This window comes from Chelmon rostratus, chromosome 10 (assembly GCF_017976325.1).
Source record: "Chelmon rostratus isolate fCheRos1 chromosome 10, fCheRos1.pri, whole genome shotgun sequence".
Classification (NCBI taxonomy): domain Eukaryota; kingdom Metazoa; phylum Chordata; class Actinopteri; order Chaetodontiformes; family Chaetodontidae; genus Chelmon; species Chelmon rostratus.
In genome coordinates this window covers 13014540-13033770 of record NC_055667.1, presented here as the reverse complement: position 1 = coordinate 13033770, position 19231 = coordinate 13014540, and the positions used below count along the sequence as shown (strand labels likewise).

The following is a 19231-nucleotide window of genomic DNA, read 5'->3' as shown; positions in this document are numbered from 1 at the left end:
GGTGAATATGGTATAAATCTTTGTACGAAGCAACAGGAAGCCAACACTCCACCGAGAGAAAGCTTGACCTGTCAACAATGGGTGAAGTATTTTGGAAGACCATCACCACCCCCTCCACCTCTTACCGGATATTATTTGACGCTTAAAAAAACCTCAGAGGCTGATGCCAAAAACAGTACCCCGAATGCCCACTTGAGGCCTGCGCCAAAAGTGAGTCAGTCCCCATAGACCCCCACTTTAAAATGAACAACTTTACAGCAGTAATAAACATATTAGCTAATGTCCCATTCATGTCAGCTGTTGTGATGATTCATTTCTATATAACTCACACACTCCTTCTTTTCTAGCTCTGTGGCAGCATCAGTCCAGACAGCGGTTATCGATGGTGCAGCAGCTGAGCTCGGCCTCTGTGCCTTCCTGTTCTCTCTACTGGTTTTCCAATTAAGCCCATACTAACTAGTGTCTATTTTTAGTCGTGGATAGTCATAATCCTGAAGCCAAAACAGAGCGCATGGCCACAAACGCAGTCAAAACAGCCAGCGTCAGTCCTGGCTGACCACCAAAACCTATTCACTAATCCAGAGTGGGTATGAAGATTGACGAACGTGGCAGCGTCAGAGATCTGCCCCACTATAAACCTAAACAGTCATGTGTAGGTTGATGTGGCTTCATCAGTAAGTGACAATGCAAATACACAGAAAACACACACACATTGCTGCTGCTGATCAAAGCTGCTCAAAACAGCATTAATTCAATTGGCAGTTGAGTGACTTTAAACATGTTTATAACAGATAAACTGCAGTTCTCATTCAAAACAGAGGATGAGAGAAAGAGGTACAACAGCAAGTTTATCTCTCTTTTCCACCTGTTTTCTCTCCTCTTCTTCCTCCTGCTCTAATTTCTCCTATCCTTCTCTCCTCCTCTCTCATTCTTCCCTCTCTTATCTCGTCCTCGTTCTCCCCTCATTAGTTCCTCACCTACAGTCTTAACCTCTCCTCATCCTCCTTCTGTCAGCGCCTTTTTTTCAAACACTTATTATCTCCTCCTTGTTCTCCTTGCACTCCTCTGCCTCTTCTTGACCAGCGTTGCCAGGTTGGTCTGATGTTTTCCAGCCCAATAATTGCTCAAAATCCACCCAAACTAACAAAAAACACCCAAGTATTATCTATAATAAACAATGCAAATTAATTCATAAGAGCAACAGTATTTTAGTTCATCACAAATTTTGAAAATGACATAATAATAAAACAATAAGTTTTCATAAGTGAAGAACTGAGAGGCTACACTGTATAATGCAACTATAACCCCCCCCCCACACACACACACACACACACACACACACACACACAGGCAAGCATAGAGACAGGCAGAGAGAGAGAGGGATGATATCAAAAAGCATAGTGATGTTGTAATGTTGCAAGAACAGAGTTGGAAATACAGACGTGCAGAAACACTGCGACTCATGTGTTTATAGGTAAGCCACAGGTAGGTAATGATGTTAACTCGTAGTGTTTCTCCTCTCAGCAGAGAGAATAAAAGCACATTGCTCAGCACATCAAAGTTGTGCTGAGTGCTGCATGTGTTTGCATAACTAAGGAATACAATTTATGAATAGATTTTTAATATACTGTCGATTTTAATGTTTTTAAAAACCAGCCCAACTCACGGTAAACCAGCCCAAATCCTGTCCACCCACTTTACCCACACAATGCAACCCAAAACCACACAGTCTGGCAACACTACTCTTGACCACTCTTCTGCCCTCGCTGCTCTTTTATCAAATTCCTGTTTCTCTCTTTCTCCTCTCAGTCTGCCTCTCATCTCTTCTCTCCATCTTTTCTCTCTCCTGTTGAGAGCCTTCTCCTCAGATACTCCACAAGTCTCCATGGCCACAGTTGTCACGGCAGCAGGCTGTGCTGTATGTAAAATGAGGTGAAGGAGCAACACAATGAATATAAACACCCAGCTAGTTAAAATCAATGCGTATAGTACATGCATGGCAACATATAGTCTGGAACATAAAGATAATCTGAAAATTACAGCTGGTGGTATGAAGGCTTCCACACAATTGAAAACAAATGAAAATTAAGTATATTTTTGCAGAAAAACAAACAAAAAATGCACAATTGACAAGTAATAGGGCGAATACCAAGTGTTATGCTTCAGCAGTTAAAATAATGGCCCAAATGTGGAACACAAAACAGGCAGACAGAAGAAACAAAAAGGGAGCTTTAATAACCAAAAAAGACAATTCCAGTCTGTCGGGCAGGACCAAGCTGAGGCAAAATCCAAGAACAAAGGTAAAATACAAATAACTGAACTACGCTAAAAACAGTGGCGCGACGAACACAGGCAAGAAAACTGATGAGCGACACAAGCAGCTAAGGCAGACACCCTGACAACTGAAAAAGAGAAAACACAAACGCTGTATTTGAAACTGTCACCTATATAATCAGAACGTATTGATTTGGTTAAAATGCAGCATATAGTACGCAAACAAAAGCAAAATCTGCAGAAAGGCAAAAATATACAGATGTCAGACTGATTCTGCAAAAATCTCCAGTATGCATCAGACCAGTCTACCTCCCTTACTGTGCCCCACAATGCAACGCTCACAACAACCAGCCGGGCCAACAAAGAGATGCTTTCGACAATGTTTGCCCATTTTTTCATTACTAAATAAACTGTGTAGATTTCATGTCGATTTTAGGTAGTTTTATAAAAATGGATAGCATAGCATACTGCAATTTATATCGATTCAACAGTTTCATACTGCTATGAAAAACATGCTGCATATTGCGTTCATCAGTAGTTTGTAGTGAGCAGTTCTGAAAACAGTAATAGAGTAAATACACAAGCGAGGGAAGGCTAATGAGGGACAGGTGAATCTAACCAAGGAAGTAAAAACTAACAAAAGATACAAGCCTAATTCTAACAAAATTGAGTGTAAAATATCACATCATTTTTTGACTTGTTGGTGACAGGGATTGTGGAGCAGCCTCTTCACAATAAAAGCCTCACAGTCTTTCACTGATCAAAAGCTCTGAATATGAAGTGGCAGCAGGTGGTGCTTGGTTTGTCCTAACAATACAGCCTCCAATGCAACCTTGATTGAACAAAAAGGGATCGCCGATCGCAGAACAGTGAGGCTGTTTTCAAAGTAAGAGCAGAAAACAAAACTCTGAACAGCGACTCAGACGTTATGCAAGAGTGGAACACGGCAAAACATAGAGAGTCTTTCTCTCTATAATAAGTTTACCGAGACAAGTTAGACACAAGATTTCAGCCAAGCAAACACAAGAGATAATCTCCTCATTGTTTCCTGGTCATTGAACCTACAGCCACGTCCATTACTCATTTTTCAGCTTGCTTTGAATAATATACATTTGTCATTTGAAATGCTGAGCTCCTCCAAATTGTTTGCAGGCACAAAAGGAATAGCATTACTTTTTCAAAGGACGATAAACAACTAATCCAGACAGTAGCAACTAATACAGCCACATTGTAGAGTTACTGTTTGATGAAAAGTTCTCCAGCATTTTAAACGTTGTTTTAATGTTTGGGTTTCTTTGTACTTTATTCAACATTTATTGCCATTTCTTAAAAAAAAAAAAACATCCTTCTGACTGAACACGTGTCTAAAGACAGATCTTCACGTCAAACGCAGCACCTGGCCATGTTCATCTGAGGTGCATTCAAGTGGATCGCTTCACTTTGTGCTGAAGTGTGTAAAAAATGAATAATATTTGCTTTTGCTTCTCGTCTTTTCTTCGAAATTCACTTTAATAAGCTTCTACACAGCAGACAGCGAATTGGGTCAAGTCCAGCAGAACACTGTGTTTTTAGTCCCTCTGTCTGGTGTGCTTCACGCTGCATTCATTAAGTGTGCTCTGTTCTGCAGCTAGTGTCTGAACAAAGTGCAGTTTTGGAATACAAAGCTTGTGTGTGTGTGATTGTGTGAGACAGAGAGTAAGAAGGAGTGTGTGTGTGTGTGTGTGTGTGTGTGTGTGTGTGTGTGTGTGTGCACATTCCCACATTCCCTGCAGTGTCTGTCGTCCCTGGGCTTTTGGGTGCTAAGCAGTCGGCCCAACAGGCCTCCTGACATCTGGGTATCTGTCACCCCACGGCCTAAAGCCCGTAAAGCCCCTGGGCTCCGTTTAAAATACAACAACACTTGCATAACACTCAGACATGTCCAAACAAGTCTTGTTGTGTGCATGTGTGCATGTGTCACAATTTACATTGTATAGTCCATTAAAAGTCATATCCAAATAAATATAAACATCTTCAGTGTTTCATGACCAAAAACGGATAAAAATATGATAGTGCGTGTGTGTGTGTGTGTGCCTGTGTGTGGCGTGTGAAAGGAAAATGTCAGAAAAGCATTTGCTGAGCACATTGCTCTCACCCACTGAAACCAACATTTCAGTCTTCTTCAATGAGAGTTTGTGTTCTTATGAATTTAACAGACAGTATATTTGCGAGCATGTTTGCTGTAGTTATACAGAGAGTCTATATTTAACGCATGATAATGATGAAGAGGAGTGACAGCTCAGAGAAGGAAGGAAATGACTCACGATGATGGGACGGCACTCTAATAAAGCTGCATGATCACAGATGTCCTGAGGCTACTTCAACAGTGACTGCGCACACACACAGATACAGAGCTTCTAAAATAAGTGTAATCTACTCACAAAATGACAAAAAATTCAACTGTGAACACTCACACTTCTGGGCAAAGATCACACTCGTGATGTCTTCATTTAAAAATGGTCACTGAATACTCTAACGCACACACAAACCCACAAGCAACAAACACTCACTACTTATTTTCTGGACACAATCACTTGGCCTGAAGATAAGGTTTGATTAATGGCCGATCACCTTTTTCACTGCAGACATTTTGACAGGTCAGTCCACTCAAGCGAGCCAGGTTCAGGCTCTTTGAGACTGTGCACGCTGGCTCGCTGACTGGGACACTTAACTTATTGATCGTACCCATGCTTCTCCTAATTCCTGTCATCATCATAATGATGCAAAAGACAAATAAAAATCCAATGTTGTCATTAAAAATTCCTCCTCATTGATTTGCAAGAATCCCACAACAACCTCATAGACCCAGAGATGAAAAAAAACAAACTGATTAAAATCATTCCATAAATTATATTAAAAAAAAACATAACAAATACTCATCATGAGTTACAAAAGCACAACTTGATGCCTTCCAATTGCTTATTGGACAATCAAGTTGGACAATCAACCTCTTACAATGAAGCAGAGGAATCAGCAGGTCCTCATTTCGAGCTGTAACCATGGAATTTATTACAAGCATGGCTTCTCAGACACACACGTTCACAGCCTTCTAAATCCAATTCACAACACTCAATGAACAGTGATTTGAAATGGAGCATTGTCACATTTCAGAAGCTGTAACTTAACAGATTCCTCTGTTATCAAGATATTGTTTTGGTATTGGAGACTGGTTAATCGACTCTGAACACACACTGACACAAACACACAACAGATGACAACCTTGAACACGCTGCAGCTCCTTTGTTAACGATGTTCACATTTACACAAGATTCACGCATGAACCCTCTTTTCAGCTTATGGTGTGGCAGCCCAGTAAATAAACACTTTCCACCACACAGACACACGTACACAAACAAGCACACACACACACAAACACCCATAAAGCGTGAAACTGCTGCTGACATTATATATGACACACACACACACACACACACACACACACACACATAAACACAGACCTGACACATGGAAAGTGAGTGAGCTTTAGTGTGAGCCAACAGGGTAAATGAAGCTTTAAGAACATTCACTATGGTCTTCTTCACACTATCCCACCCACTCTCCATCCCTTTATCTCTCCATCCATACATCCATCCAACCCACCCCTTAACGCGACAGTTTTCTGCCAATCTGGTGGGCCCGGAGACGCTGATGAAATGTCTCCCACAGATGGTTTTATTGAAATCTAGTAACGTAATAATGAAAAAACATATTTTTACACGTACTTTCTTCATCATCCATTCATATCCTGCAAAGTCGGTAAAATTCAACTTCCTCCAAAACGCATTTTATGCTTTTAATTAACTAATTTTAGGACCTGTTCTATTTGTGTCCAAGGCCAGTGTGTGGGCAGTGCGATCGCTTGTTATCTGATCACAGTGTGGAAAACACAGCCTGCTGGTTCATTCTCTCCACTTTACGGGTACAAGTAGTGGAACACCAAGTGCCATTTGCTGGACATCTGGATGCAAAACTATGTGAAGACTTGATTCAAAAGTGTATTAATCACTATGTGGAGGAAAACTTCTCTTTATGTAAGTTTACACCAGAAATTCAACCCAGGATCTGTTTGTGCTGTTATATTAGTATATTATATGCTATATTATAGTATTACATTTGATTTCTATTATATATACTTCATGGTATTGTATCATTACTGTATACTACATTACACTTTATATTTTATGATATTACTATGTATTTCGCCCTTATTATTCATACTTTGAGCTATATATCATATATATAGTTCACACATTCTGGCTGCTGGAGTTGCACTTCTGGACTTCTTTGCGCAAATATTTGCACATTTTCACTTATAAAGTCTAAAGTATTATAAGGTTTACATTGCATATAGATCTTTTAATGTCACCTCTCTAATTTCTTTCATCTCTTTTTATTTGTTTCATGAAATTGTTCTTGTGTGAAAATGTGTGAAAACCTCCCAACGTCATCCTTGGTCATTTTCATATTTTAATTCAACTTGCGATTGAAACACCAGACAATTTAGCAAAACCATGGATTACATTTAGTTTCGGTGTTTTCCTTTAAATCCATCTGCACGTGTATGGTTAAAGTTAGGGACAGACTGTAGTAATGTTTAATAGACTGTGGTTATCATAAAAAGGCATCTATCACAGGACCAAACTGCAGCCGCCTGTATGAACATAACATCCACCCATCCACTGCCTCGACCTCCAAACTAAACCTCAGCACTGGACATCAATCGTGAGCAGCAGAATCATCTAATATGGATGTAATATGTAGGGTAGTGGGCTCAGTTATTATACTATAACTGTTCAAATGATCCAAACAGCTGAGACCTGGCAGGAGTGTAATACTCACAATTAAACACTGACACCTGTACAGGAACACATGCTGGGGATGTGCTCATTTATTCTACTTTATGACAGGAATAGTGATTCACAGGTGTGACATGGCTGTCTTCACCGTTACCAAGAACGATCTTTTAATAAAGTCCAGCTCAGTATCCAAACATGTACCAGACACACACACACACACAACAACCTTATGGTGTATTTCTATGATGACACACATTCCCATCACTTCCGTTTTTTTGTATTCAAATACACTTTGTGATGCAGGACTTTTACCTGTAACTTGTCTTACCACTGGTTAATCCATACATGGAGTGCATAGATGGTCAGCTGTCAGAGTTCAGTAATTATTTCTATCGGGATTGTACACATCCATCGCAATGATGAAGTTAAAACTAGCCTAGATTTGAATGACAGATGTTTATATGTAACATTTAAATAACTGAACAACTCTGCTTTCTGTGCCACAGTCTGGTCTTGCTGACTACTGATTGAGACTCAAATTTCCTTACAAAACTTGAGTTTTACTTATTTATCCTTTTTTTTAACTTTATTTAATCTATAAAACTTATGGGAGCTATTTTGTTTATTAATTTAAATGTTGTTTTGGAGCTTTTATTATTCTACATTTTGACACACAGATTTCCATTTTTACTGCAAAAGCACTGTTTATCACTTCCAAATATCAATTATCTGTCTCCTTAATTATAAATAACTGGTACCACCCTGAAAAAAACCCTGTCAGTCGACTCCTAGTGTATAGTGTGTTTGCATCAAAATACTGCCCTGAAGGCTGACAACTGCTCGTTCAATAACCAGTCACACGCTGCCCCATCCTGATCGCCAGTACAATCAATCGATCTCTCCCTTTCTCTCTCGTTTTAAATGCTTTAAAATGACAGCTGGCAGGTAGTACTGAAAGATAGAACTGAAATCAGCGTCTCAAAACAGTGTTTTTTACATCTCTATCACAACATGGCAGTTGTTGTTCAGTGCAATGCATTCCCATGTGAAATGTTTTATGTTGAGGCATGCTCGGTCTGTACCTCCCTCTCTCTTAGTCTTTCTTCTTCACACATTCAAACACACACGTAAAGAAAAAGACACGCCCATGTGCACGCACACACACACACACACACACACACACATATTCACGTGCTTGATGGAGCAGTGTGCTGCTTAGTGTGACTCTCATTTCCCTTCCTCTCTAAACCTTTAATCCCTGACTGAGAGAAAAATGACGCAACCTGACATTCTGTTCTCAGAATCGCACACACGCACACACACAGAGGCAAAAAAAAAAACCCATACATGATCGCAACACACGCACATACACATGTACACAAGTGTACGCAGACCGTGTGCGCAGACAAACAGGCGTACTGCATAAAAACACAGTTTGGACAGATGCATCATCATCATGTTTTAATGCAGTCTGTGCTTTCATTTTTCTGACTGATAAACAACGTACATGAATGAACACACACACACACACACACACACACACACACACAACTGAATGAACCCAGTCCTTTATTGTTGTTTGGTATTAACCTGCCACCCTTACAGCGTTCAGGTCTTATGATTGCTGTTATACAACCAACTCAAAGATCTTTCTGAATGACAGTGAAGAGAAATGTGCAGACAAAAGAATTACTTTATTCTATGCGACATGACATCACCTGTGGCACGAGCCCTGCTCTCTTTATGCATTTGTTTTGATGGATTGCTGTCCAAACTACTTCCAAGATGCTAACACAAGAAACATAAGCTGAAACACAGCAGGTCCAGGCGCAGTAAGTGCTCTGCTTATGAACGGCTTTCATTTTAAGGTCCTGGTACTTTTCTTAGGCAAATTCAAATGGCGCTAAATCAGACATTAAGTACATTTCCAAGCTTTCTCCCGCAAAATGAGTCAATCAAGGTTGAAACCTACATCACACTTTTGTTTGAGACTACTAAGAAACAAAAGGCACTCATCAGTGAGTTCGACTCTTCTGCAAATTGCCTGAGACAAAACAGTCTGAGGCCTTAAACACACAAAGGACAGTGGCAGAACAGGAGCTGGGTTTCAGCTAAACCTGCAAGAATTACCATCAAGGTTTCATTTTTGCAGGCAGGTTCAGGAGATGTTGGATGTTTTCTGCTGTGTGCTTTGACTCCATGTCATGACTAAGCTCAGGCTCGGTGAAACACCCCTGCTGCAGACTCTGCCTATGGTTTTAATCAGAAAATTATGTGGCTTGTTACCGTGCTCCCAACATCGATATCCACCTGCATCAGCTAAAAGATTATTTCCCCTTTGATCTCGGACTCGTGCTGCTCATGGGAGGACTCACAACCAGTCGGGTTAACTGGGCCGGCACACCGACACACAGGCTTTTTCTTATGATACTCAGAGGACATTTCAGACTGTAAAATATGAACAAATCTGCTTGTGATTAAAAGCAAAAGTCCTTTCATTGTACTCAAACAGCCCATGCACTGTAACACTTGCATTTTCTCTGCTGACTATCACACCTTCTCCCCTCACTTCATGCCAGCTTTCTATATAGAGCAGGTGCTCAGACAGAGCTAGGCAATGACTCAACATCTTCTTTCCATATAAGCAAAGTGATCATATTCTTTCATTGTGATTGAAAGGTGTAAAAAATCACAGTGTGAGATCTTTCTTTTTTTTATCATTATGGAACCATGTTCTAATAAAACACTGGGTGAACTATTTGAGTCGATAAAATGAAGATGCATTTTGCTTTACATGCTGTGCTTTTATATGCTTTCGTTCAGACCACAGTGAATACACTCTGATACTATTTCAACGTGTTTTTAGAGTCCTAGCTTGAAGGCCAGAGGCAGGGAGGGTTTGGTGAGAGCAGGAAGGTTTTCCAGCTGCATCGTTTATGCAATGGCTCGCTCTGCACTGATCAGATTTACTCTTACCAACGTGACCTTGTATATAATTCAGCTTATACACTAATCTGTCACTAATTGATGCAGTTGCTTTGGTACAGACGACCTGAGTGCAGCTTCATTCACAGTGAAGGGTTGGAGTGGTCGCTGTCTCTTCTCACGTATAAATGGAGCATATGTGAACATGCATGTTATTCAGTCTGAAAAAAACTGATCTGAAATGTAGAGTGAAAGTTCTGTGTAGTGACGTGGGCATAGGCAGGATGAGTTGTCACACTTGCAGCCTGCAGACGGGTCAGACATTGTAAACTCTGCTGTGCAGCCAGACGCACATAACTTTATTTTAAATTCTAGCAGAGATCGCAAAGGCCCCAAAGATACCAAAAATGTCAGGCTTTGATTGAAATCCGAAACATGCGCGATTGTGAAGGTGGAATTATCCTCTTTGCAACCTACCAAACCTACACAGAGAGTAATGTTATGTTTTCAGAGAATGAAAACTTCACGGTGAAGATAGGAAATTATTTTCAGGTGTTTGTGGGTATTGCTTTCTGGGAGCAGACAGTAACACCACTGCCTAGCTGTGGTTTGAGTGATCTGGAGGGAAACAACATCATTAAATTTGGATATACAGTTTGTTTTTAGGTTATTACCATTGTTTCAACAGCATTTCTAGCAAGTTCTATAGGATGCCCTGCTCATTTCTGCTCAGAGACACACACGCACACACATCTTACTCCTACGCTCATATAGCAGATTCATATAGGAGTCTAATGGGATTATGAGCCGATCGGCGGTGTGTGCTAGTCAGCTAGCGGTCAAAGGGGCCGTCATAAGTCTGCTAAATCACTAACTGGCTTAATAGGATATTAATCATTGTCCACTGTGCACAGGAAGTGGAGGTGGAGGAGGAAAAGGAGGTGTGGTGTGTGTGAAATTGAGGAAAGAGGAAGTGACAGAGGAGAGAAAACCGAGAGGAAAACAAGAATGGAAAGCGTAGGAAGAGACTGAGGCAGTTAAGCAGACAGAAAGACAGAGTTAGCAATCTGAGAGTAATGGAGAGGAGAAGAGGGAACAGGACACAAGAGTGTGAGCATCAAACAAGACACGAAGGTCACGAACAAGAAGAGAGTCACTGGAGGCTTTCACGATCAATTTCAAATTGCTACTTGCATGTTATATTCAGGACGACCTCTGATATCTATTCCAGCATGTAATTCATGTGCACTATCAACACGGGCAGACAGCGATGTCAGCTGAATAACACAATACATGACGTTATTTCATGAACTCGCACTCCTCCTGTTTGTTTAAACATATTTCAGTTACGGCCGATGGCTGAGAGGACAAAAAAGCTTCTTTTTTTTTTTCTTTGTTGTCCGTGGTTGTCCTCCTGCTAAAGCAGGCTCAGTTAACTGCAGCGAAACAAAATGACGGTCGTTTAATTTTTTAACTGTATTACAAAAATGTGAATTAATTTGCATTTATGTTTCAGAGGTGACAAGTAAATGAGTGAGATGCAGCGTGATGAGGAGATCTGTTGTGGTTTCTCAACATCTATTTCTCCACTTCTAACTTCTAACCAGCCCGGTCACCTGAATAAAATGCCGGCGATGCACATTTCTGCAAACCACAGATACGCTAAATTTGTATGTTCCAGACGTATCAAAGTGTAGTTCAGTTTACAGGTACATGTAGCACTGTTTGAACGGTGGTTCTTTACAGCAAAACCAGGCATTTGACACTAGACCTTTGTTCTGAGCTGTATTGCCTGTTCACTGTAAACTGTAGTCATGGCTCTGGTGATGTATATGAGCATGAAGTCTGGGATGACTATTTTAGTAATTATTTTTGTGAAAATCTATTCTAAATAAAAATTTTTAGCCATTTGCAGGGATTTATCATGTATTTCCCATCTTGTCAAACCCTATTTGACATTCAAATACAAGTCAGCTGCATGTTGAAGGCCTTGGATTTTTATACCAAATGGAAAGTAGCTCATACATAAATCCAACAAATAAATTGAATGAAATAAACATAAGTAGACATTAAATTGGCAGATAAATAGATTGATAGATAACAGAAATCAGTCACATGACAGCATTGAGTCAAATCTCTTCTCTGTCAGCAGACCCTCACACTTGTAAGCTCCCGCCCTGCATCTCTCCACCAATCCTCCCATCCATCCATCTATTTCTCTCTTCCCACCCCCTCTCTCTGCAACCTCCACTCATTTACTGACGACTAATCCACTGGCCAGCTTAATCCGTCAACCTCCTCACACACACACACACACACACACACACACACACACAGCTCGTAGGCTACACATGCACACTTCCTCTCCCCTCCTGCACACTCACACACATTCTCTTATATAAAATAACACACACGCACTCCAATGCACGACAACACAGGTCACACACACACACTCCCTACGAGCGGTGACAGCTCTACACCGAAAACACGAGTTCAACGGCAGCCCTAAATCAAACGTTCCACTTGTATGGTAAGGTGCAGGGTGACGTGTTTCCTCAGCTGGGGGTCAAATATATTTTACATTACTGCAGACTTTTTTTCCAACTCATCCCACACATGTTTTAGATAATTTCTGTGCCATTCACGCAGCCGCTGGGTTCATCTTGAGAATCAAACTGAAACCTGAAAGTCAAACCTTGATAAAGGTAGTGAACACTTTGCTATTTTTATGTCTCTGTTCAAGTTTTCTTTGTGTGGTTAATCCAGTTGAGAGCTAAGCACTGTTAACTATATGTGATTCCTGTTTAATAGGCTAAAACATATACAAAAGCACCATTGTATGGAGATTTAAAAGCTGTAGCATGAAATCTAATGAGCTTAGCGGAAAAATCCAGAGCTGACTTTATAATCTGGAGAATTACTGAACTGGAAAGGCATTATACTCATTTGAGGTGCATATGGATATAATCGGACAGCAGAAAACAAATAATAAAACCCGTTTAAACTCATTTTCATGGCTCATGTGCACATGAGGACTTATTTTAGCTGCAGTAGCTGTGTCCCTCAGCTGTCTGTTCCTCTTCCTCTTTCCCATCCTTTGCTATGAAGGAGCCGATCAAACAACACCTACACGCTCTCTAAAAAAGGATGAAACAGTAGTTGTGGAAATAGGTGAGAAAGACAGCCTGCGTTCCCAAGAACCTGAATGAACTTTTTAAAAAAAACACTCCTTAGTGTATTAAAGTCTTTGCACTGGAGGCAAAGCACAACTTTGCTTACATAGCAACAAAGTGAAGTAGTGCTTTTAGCCACACTGCTGCAGGAGAGGCTTGAGAGGTTGCTATGGACACACTCAAATTGAAACACTGGTTTTCAGTCACATATACCTTTAATATTTTTCTATAAATGGCAACTGGAGCAAAGGACCACAGCAAACAACTGTCCCAGCAGTTTGGTCTTGTTCTGTAATAAAACAAGACTTGAACAATGACACTTTTCAAACATTTTTCATGTCAAAATTATTTCGACCTCAGGTCGCACGCCAAAATTGAGATCAAATTCTGTGCTCCATATAAAATCGTATGAAAGAGCACTGACCCCAGCCTGAAAAATCAAATCTGGCTAAAACCACATATCAGCGACAGCCACAGTGAAATGAGGACAGTCAGAAGAAAGTGTGTGTAACCCTCGTCTTAGTGCTATCTGCACCTCATAGAATCGTTATACTATGACAGAGTAAGTCAAACAACACATTTTTATCAACTCCCACTGATAAAAAAAAAAACTGCTAAAACAAATTGTTAGCACAAAGAAAATATCAATTAATGACAAATTAAAGATGATTAGACATCTCATCTCTAAAAGCAGTGTGACATGTGACTCCTATATTCTCTCTGATAGAACAGAGATACAAAAAGCTGCACAAACATTCATACTTTCTCTTTCTCACATATACACACACACACACACGCACACACACACAGAGTATACTGTGCATGGAGCGATGAGCGTGGATTGGACGGCGTTAATAATCCCCATCTGTTGAGGGAACATGCTACGTTTCTGTGTCAGTCTCTCGCTCGCTCACATGCAATAACACACACACGCACACACAAACACACACACATACAAACATACACGCACACACAATCCCCTGTGAAGTTAAGAAGGTCCCTCGCCAGCCTCAGAGAAAAAAGCAAATGTTTGCACTGCATGAAAAAGTCCTCTGAGGACATTGCTACACTTAAAGGATTAAACTACTACTAAAAAACTAAACTGCTCTTTTGGCAATAAAATCTGAAGCAAAATGATTTTCGGTGACGTGAATGGAATAAACACAGAAATTTCGAGCGGGAGCTTTCCTTGTAGATAGTTCTGGCTGGACTGCAGCAATGCCAGACGAACAGTCCTGAGTTATGTCCTCAGGAAGCTTTTACAGTGAGCTGTGAATAGTCCTCAATTGACCACACATGGTCCAGCCATACACCAGCTCTAAAATGTATTTAGACTTTATTTGTTCTATCTTGTTCTAGTCTGATGACAAATGTGAAAACATAGCTGTGGCAAGAAAAGACAACTCGTGGTTACAATGATCAGAATGATGGACACTGATGGACTTTTATGTATTTGCTGTTTTGTGATTGTGCTGTTTTTTTCTGGAGCTGCCCAGGAACAACAGATGCAGCTGCTAGCTAACTTTGGTGCAGATACTTTAAAATTATAAACTGTACTTTACCTGTAAAATCAAATAAAAGCCATGTGGTTATGGATAGGGAACAATGGTCGCCATAGTTAAAAGAAACCAACGTTGGACAAACAGCAGTCACCTGTGACACATTTTGTTGAGCCATCAAACTAGCGCAGCCTCCTTCCTCTGTGGACTTCATGGCTCTATAATAACATCAGCCTGACTTCCATCTTTGCTTTGTTCCTTGAATATAACCACGTCCTTTTTGGCCATTTGCTGATGCTGTACTTCGGTCTCTTTCAGATATCCATAAAATACACCGGTGCGTAAAGTGAACTTGTAAAGCCTTGTTCTGATTGGTCGGGACTTGTTTGAACAGCCAGATGTCTGAGGTCAGACAGAGCGAGAAGAGTCACTGCGTCGCTACTCCAAATGAATTAAACATCATTTTAACAGTTTGGGAAAAGACGGCGGGTTGAAGGTTGACCTCCAACTTCTACTTGCACGATGGGCCAGTGTTTCTGCGCTCTTTCTCCTTCTTTCTGACCTTCTCTGGTGTTAACCGTGCAGTTCAACTAAACAGATGTGAACTGTTGGGACAAGCCTCCAAACAGCATGCCGCTTCATAGTGACACTCCTTTCTGCCTGCTGGTCTCCACTTGTTGCTTCCAGTCACATTTTCAGTGAGAGCATACAATAATAAACAGCTGACCTCACTAATAAGCTTCATGCTGATGGTGGAAATTTTTGTCAGACTGTAATTACAAGCAGCCAACAGGCAACCAGCCATTGAGTTTAAGTCTGATGAGATACTGAATGATATTGAATGAATTTCTGACAGCTATGATATCACACTCTTGATTAAGATTTTTAAAAAGCTGCAAGGCTCCCATCACTGGCAGTTACATTGACATAGAATCCAGTTGAGAAGCTATATGCACCATCTGTTTGTATGTGGCTTCACTTGTTGCTGTACTTCTACAAATATGTGCACGATACAAAATGCCTGATTCCAGATGTTTAGATGCTCTGATTTTAAAGCTAAACCATCTTGGAATAACATGTGGACAAGTCCAAGTCAGAATAATCAGACTTTTTTTTTTATTCTACCAACACTGAGTGAGTGGGATAAGACCGGTGTTTAGCCACGAAATGAAACGAAATGTTCCCGATTCTGGTTTTAAAGAAACACCTACACAGGTGTTTTCTGTTATTCTGGCTGACTAGACTCCTGCTGAGGTTTCTATGCTGAGAATGAAGTGAGCCCACCAGAACACATGAATTTATAAGAATGATACCTGGATCATCCAAACAGGTGCAACAGCACTAACAGCACATTGTGGCGAGATGTCAATCAAGCACAGTCTGTTCACACCCATACAGACCTGAGGCTCTGACTAATCAAGCAAGCTACAGTACGTGAAAACACCTGTGGGGGTGTACCATGACTGTGTAGGAGCTTCAGGAAATTCAAACAAACCACAGCATATTTTCAGCAAGAACATCATTTGAGTGTAATACGTAATCAGATGTTGGATTCATACATCGTATTGCACTGAATGGTGATAACTTGTTTTAAGTTTTATGCTGTCAAATTAGAAGCACCGAAACAAACTGGCTTTCATCGCTCACTGTCTCTCTGTCTTTTCACCTCGGTGCTGCTCTCGCGCCACTGAGAGCTGCTGTGACACACAGAGGGACGAGCCGCCGGGTGTGCACTTTTGTGTGTGTGCGTGTGTGCGCGTGCACTAGTATTTGTGTGTGTGTGTCAACAAAACAATGAAACCCAACACATCCATCCAAATATTGTCGGGAAAGCCCTCTGACGCAACCCACACGTCAAGCCAATCGCACTCATGCAAAGGTGTTGTGTCTGGCCTTTGTGTGTGATCTGGCTGATGACAAACAGCGGCATGAGCAGCCAGCGGCACAGCGCATGTGTGAACAAAAAAAAACCCTCTAACATCCAACACGCAACATCTGCAGAACTGCACGCAGAGCAAAGAAATATGCAAAGCCATGAAGTAATTAAAGCCGCCTCAGTATCTGCTGCTTCGTCCCTTTAAAGCATGAACCATTCATGGTACTTTCAAAGGATCGATACACACTCCCCCACTAACGAACAGCGGTAGAACAGCGGTAGATGGCTTTAATGAAACCTTCTAATATGAGGTCTGTGAATTGTAGCAGGGACATTTTTTTTACTATATAAACTTTTGATTACAATGTTTAAATTCTCTGAGCACAACAAAAGAAATTCACTTTTCCTCCATGATATTGAGGTGGAGGCAGAAACCTAAAAGGCTCAAATCTCAAAACTTGGACAACAAAAGCAAAACTATCTGCATGGCTGATACCACTTGGGTCAAGTAAGACAATATATTCTGTGGTACTTTTAGTGAACTGACACTTAAAGACTAGTCTATTGACATGCAATGCATTACTTCTGACCCCTAAGCAAACCCTTGGAATCCTTCTAACATGCTGATCTGTACCATCACACACTACATCCTGCTCTCATCTGCTTTTTTTTTACAACAACCGCGGACCCCGGTTTATCGTGTGCATCACGTTGCCTTGTTTCTGTGTTTTCCGGCACCACTCACCAGTTCTTGGTTGGTAGAGTTGGAGTCGTCTCCGGGAAAAGGGATGTAGATGGCTAAGGCCACACAGTTGGCAAAAATAGACAGCAGTATAAAGATATCAAACGGTCTGGAAAAAAGACGCAAACTGTTAAGGAACACAGTTATGTTAAAGAGAGACAGCTGAAAGACAAGCTAGTGAATTCTGGACAAAGCAGGGCTTCGTACATTCAAGTTGATGACATAAGCACTTAATTACATTGTGTCCTTGTTTCTCTCTCTGTCTGTCTCACTGTGGTAGACAGCAGCATTTAACAAAAGCAAAATAATATTGCAGTTAAATGCATTTGAAAAATCCAAGAAGGCTTAAAGCATATGAGGCAGATTCTAAAAAGTTCTGAATTCAGCTAAAAATAAGAAATGAAAGCATCTTTGCTCAATCATTCATCTATAAACACTATTGATCACCTAACATTTAATTTAAGCTTTCACACAAAACGGCCTTCTATGCATTTAAAGTCCACCACTGGCAGCCTACAGGTCACTTCCACAGTAACAATAAAGTTATTGTCCATTATTTCAAGTTAAACATTTACTCATTTACACCCCCAACCATCCACCCGCTAATCTATGAAACAGTCTATCCATATAAATTAACAAAAGCCATTCAGACACCCAGCATCTGCATCCATCAACCACAGCCTGTCTCTGGGCTCAAGGATACTTCCACTCCACCAGGCTGATGCAGGCCCTGCGGATGGGGTTGTTGAGGGTGAGGCAGAACAGAGCTCTGGGTGGCCTGCTGTTGGTGGATCCTCCCTGTTTTTTGCTTTTGGCGTACTGCTGCCTCTTCCTCTGTGCCAGTGAGCCCACAGGAGGCGGTGCAGTGGTGCAAACCGAGGGCCGTGAACTCATGTCGGGCTTTGCACCATCGCCCTCCTGTGCTTGGCGAGCCGCGCTGATGGCGGCATGCCAGGCGAGCACCGGGCTGACACCGGCGCCGGCGCCACCAGGGCCCTGACTGCCGCTGTTGGCCCCGAGGAGCCCGGAGGAGGAGCCGACGGGTTTGCCGGTGCTCGGCGGGGCCTGCAGGGGCTCTGGTGGGTGGAGCTGGTGGAGACGGGTGTTACTTTCTGACCAGAGCGCCGTGGCGTCAGTAGAGGGAGTGGTCCTTCTGTTGCTGGCATACTGTGCCCCTGGAAGGTGGGAAACAGGGACAAAATGGATGTAACCTTGTAAGGCTGTGAGTTAAAACAAAAACCTGTGCAAACATCATGTTCCACGCAGCAGCTGATGTGTCAGTGCATTTCAGGAAGTAGCCAACTCAGTTTAGCAATTTTCTGCCACTGTGTTGTTTTTGATGCAACCACTGTGGGAAACCAAAACTGAGCATCTCCACATTCTGCACATGGCAGCAACATTCACAACTCAAAAATATACAGTATGTGTTCATGCAATTAATGCATATTTAATACTGTTAACACTAACTCTACTGTTATTTATACTATCATATGCTCATAGCCAATACATCTTGTGCAATATGACACCATTTTTACTGTTTTTGTCTACTGTGCAATAGTGCAAACACTTAATTTATTATATTATTATTTATTATATATTTGGTATCTTATCTAATGTATGATGGATGTACTAATAAGTTTTTAATTTCTAAGAGCAGAGAAGTGCCAGGATTTCATTTGGGCAAAAAGGAAAAATATCAAGAGCTTCATTGATACAGATAAGAGCAGAGTGATTTCACATCAAAATCCTGCCTTTTACAACTTTAATACATGCTGGAAATATTCACACCTGTCCACCAGGACAAAGGAAGATTAGAGCTGAACTTAGATGAAGAAATAAGCAGGAAAGAAGAAGAAGACTGGTGATAGAGAGAGAGAGAGAGAGAGAGAGAGAGAGAGAGAGAGAGA

At 41.2% G+C, this 19231-nt stretch overlaps 1 protein-coding gene across 1 annotated transcript in view; it reads right to left on the bottom strand.

The window, feature by feature from the left end:
* cacna1db (calcium channel, voltage-dependent, L type, alpha 1D subunit, b) overlaps positions 1–19231 on the bottom strand; it is an 81779-nt gene that overhangs the window by 61469 nt on the left and 1079 nt on the right. Inside the window, exons 2-3 of the mRNA XM_041944874.1 lie at positions 18028–18499; positions 17328–17433 (exon numbers count right to left, since the gene is read on the bottom strand). Coding sequence (XP_041800808.1) covers positions 17328–17433; positions 18028–18499 — 578 coding nt within the window. The remainder of the gene's footprint in view (positions 1–17327; positions 17434–18027; positions 18500–19231) is intronic.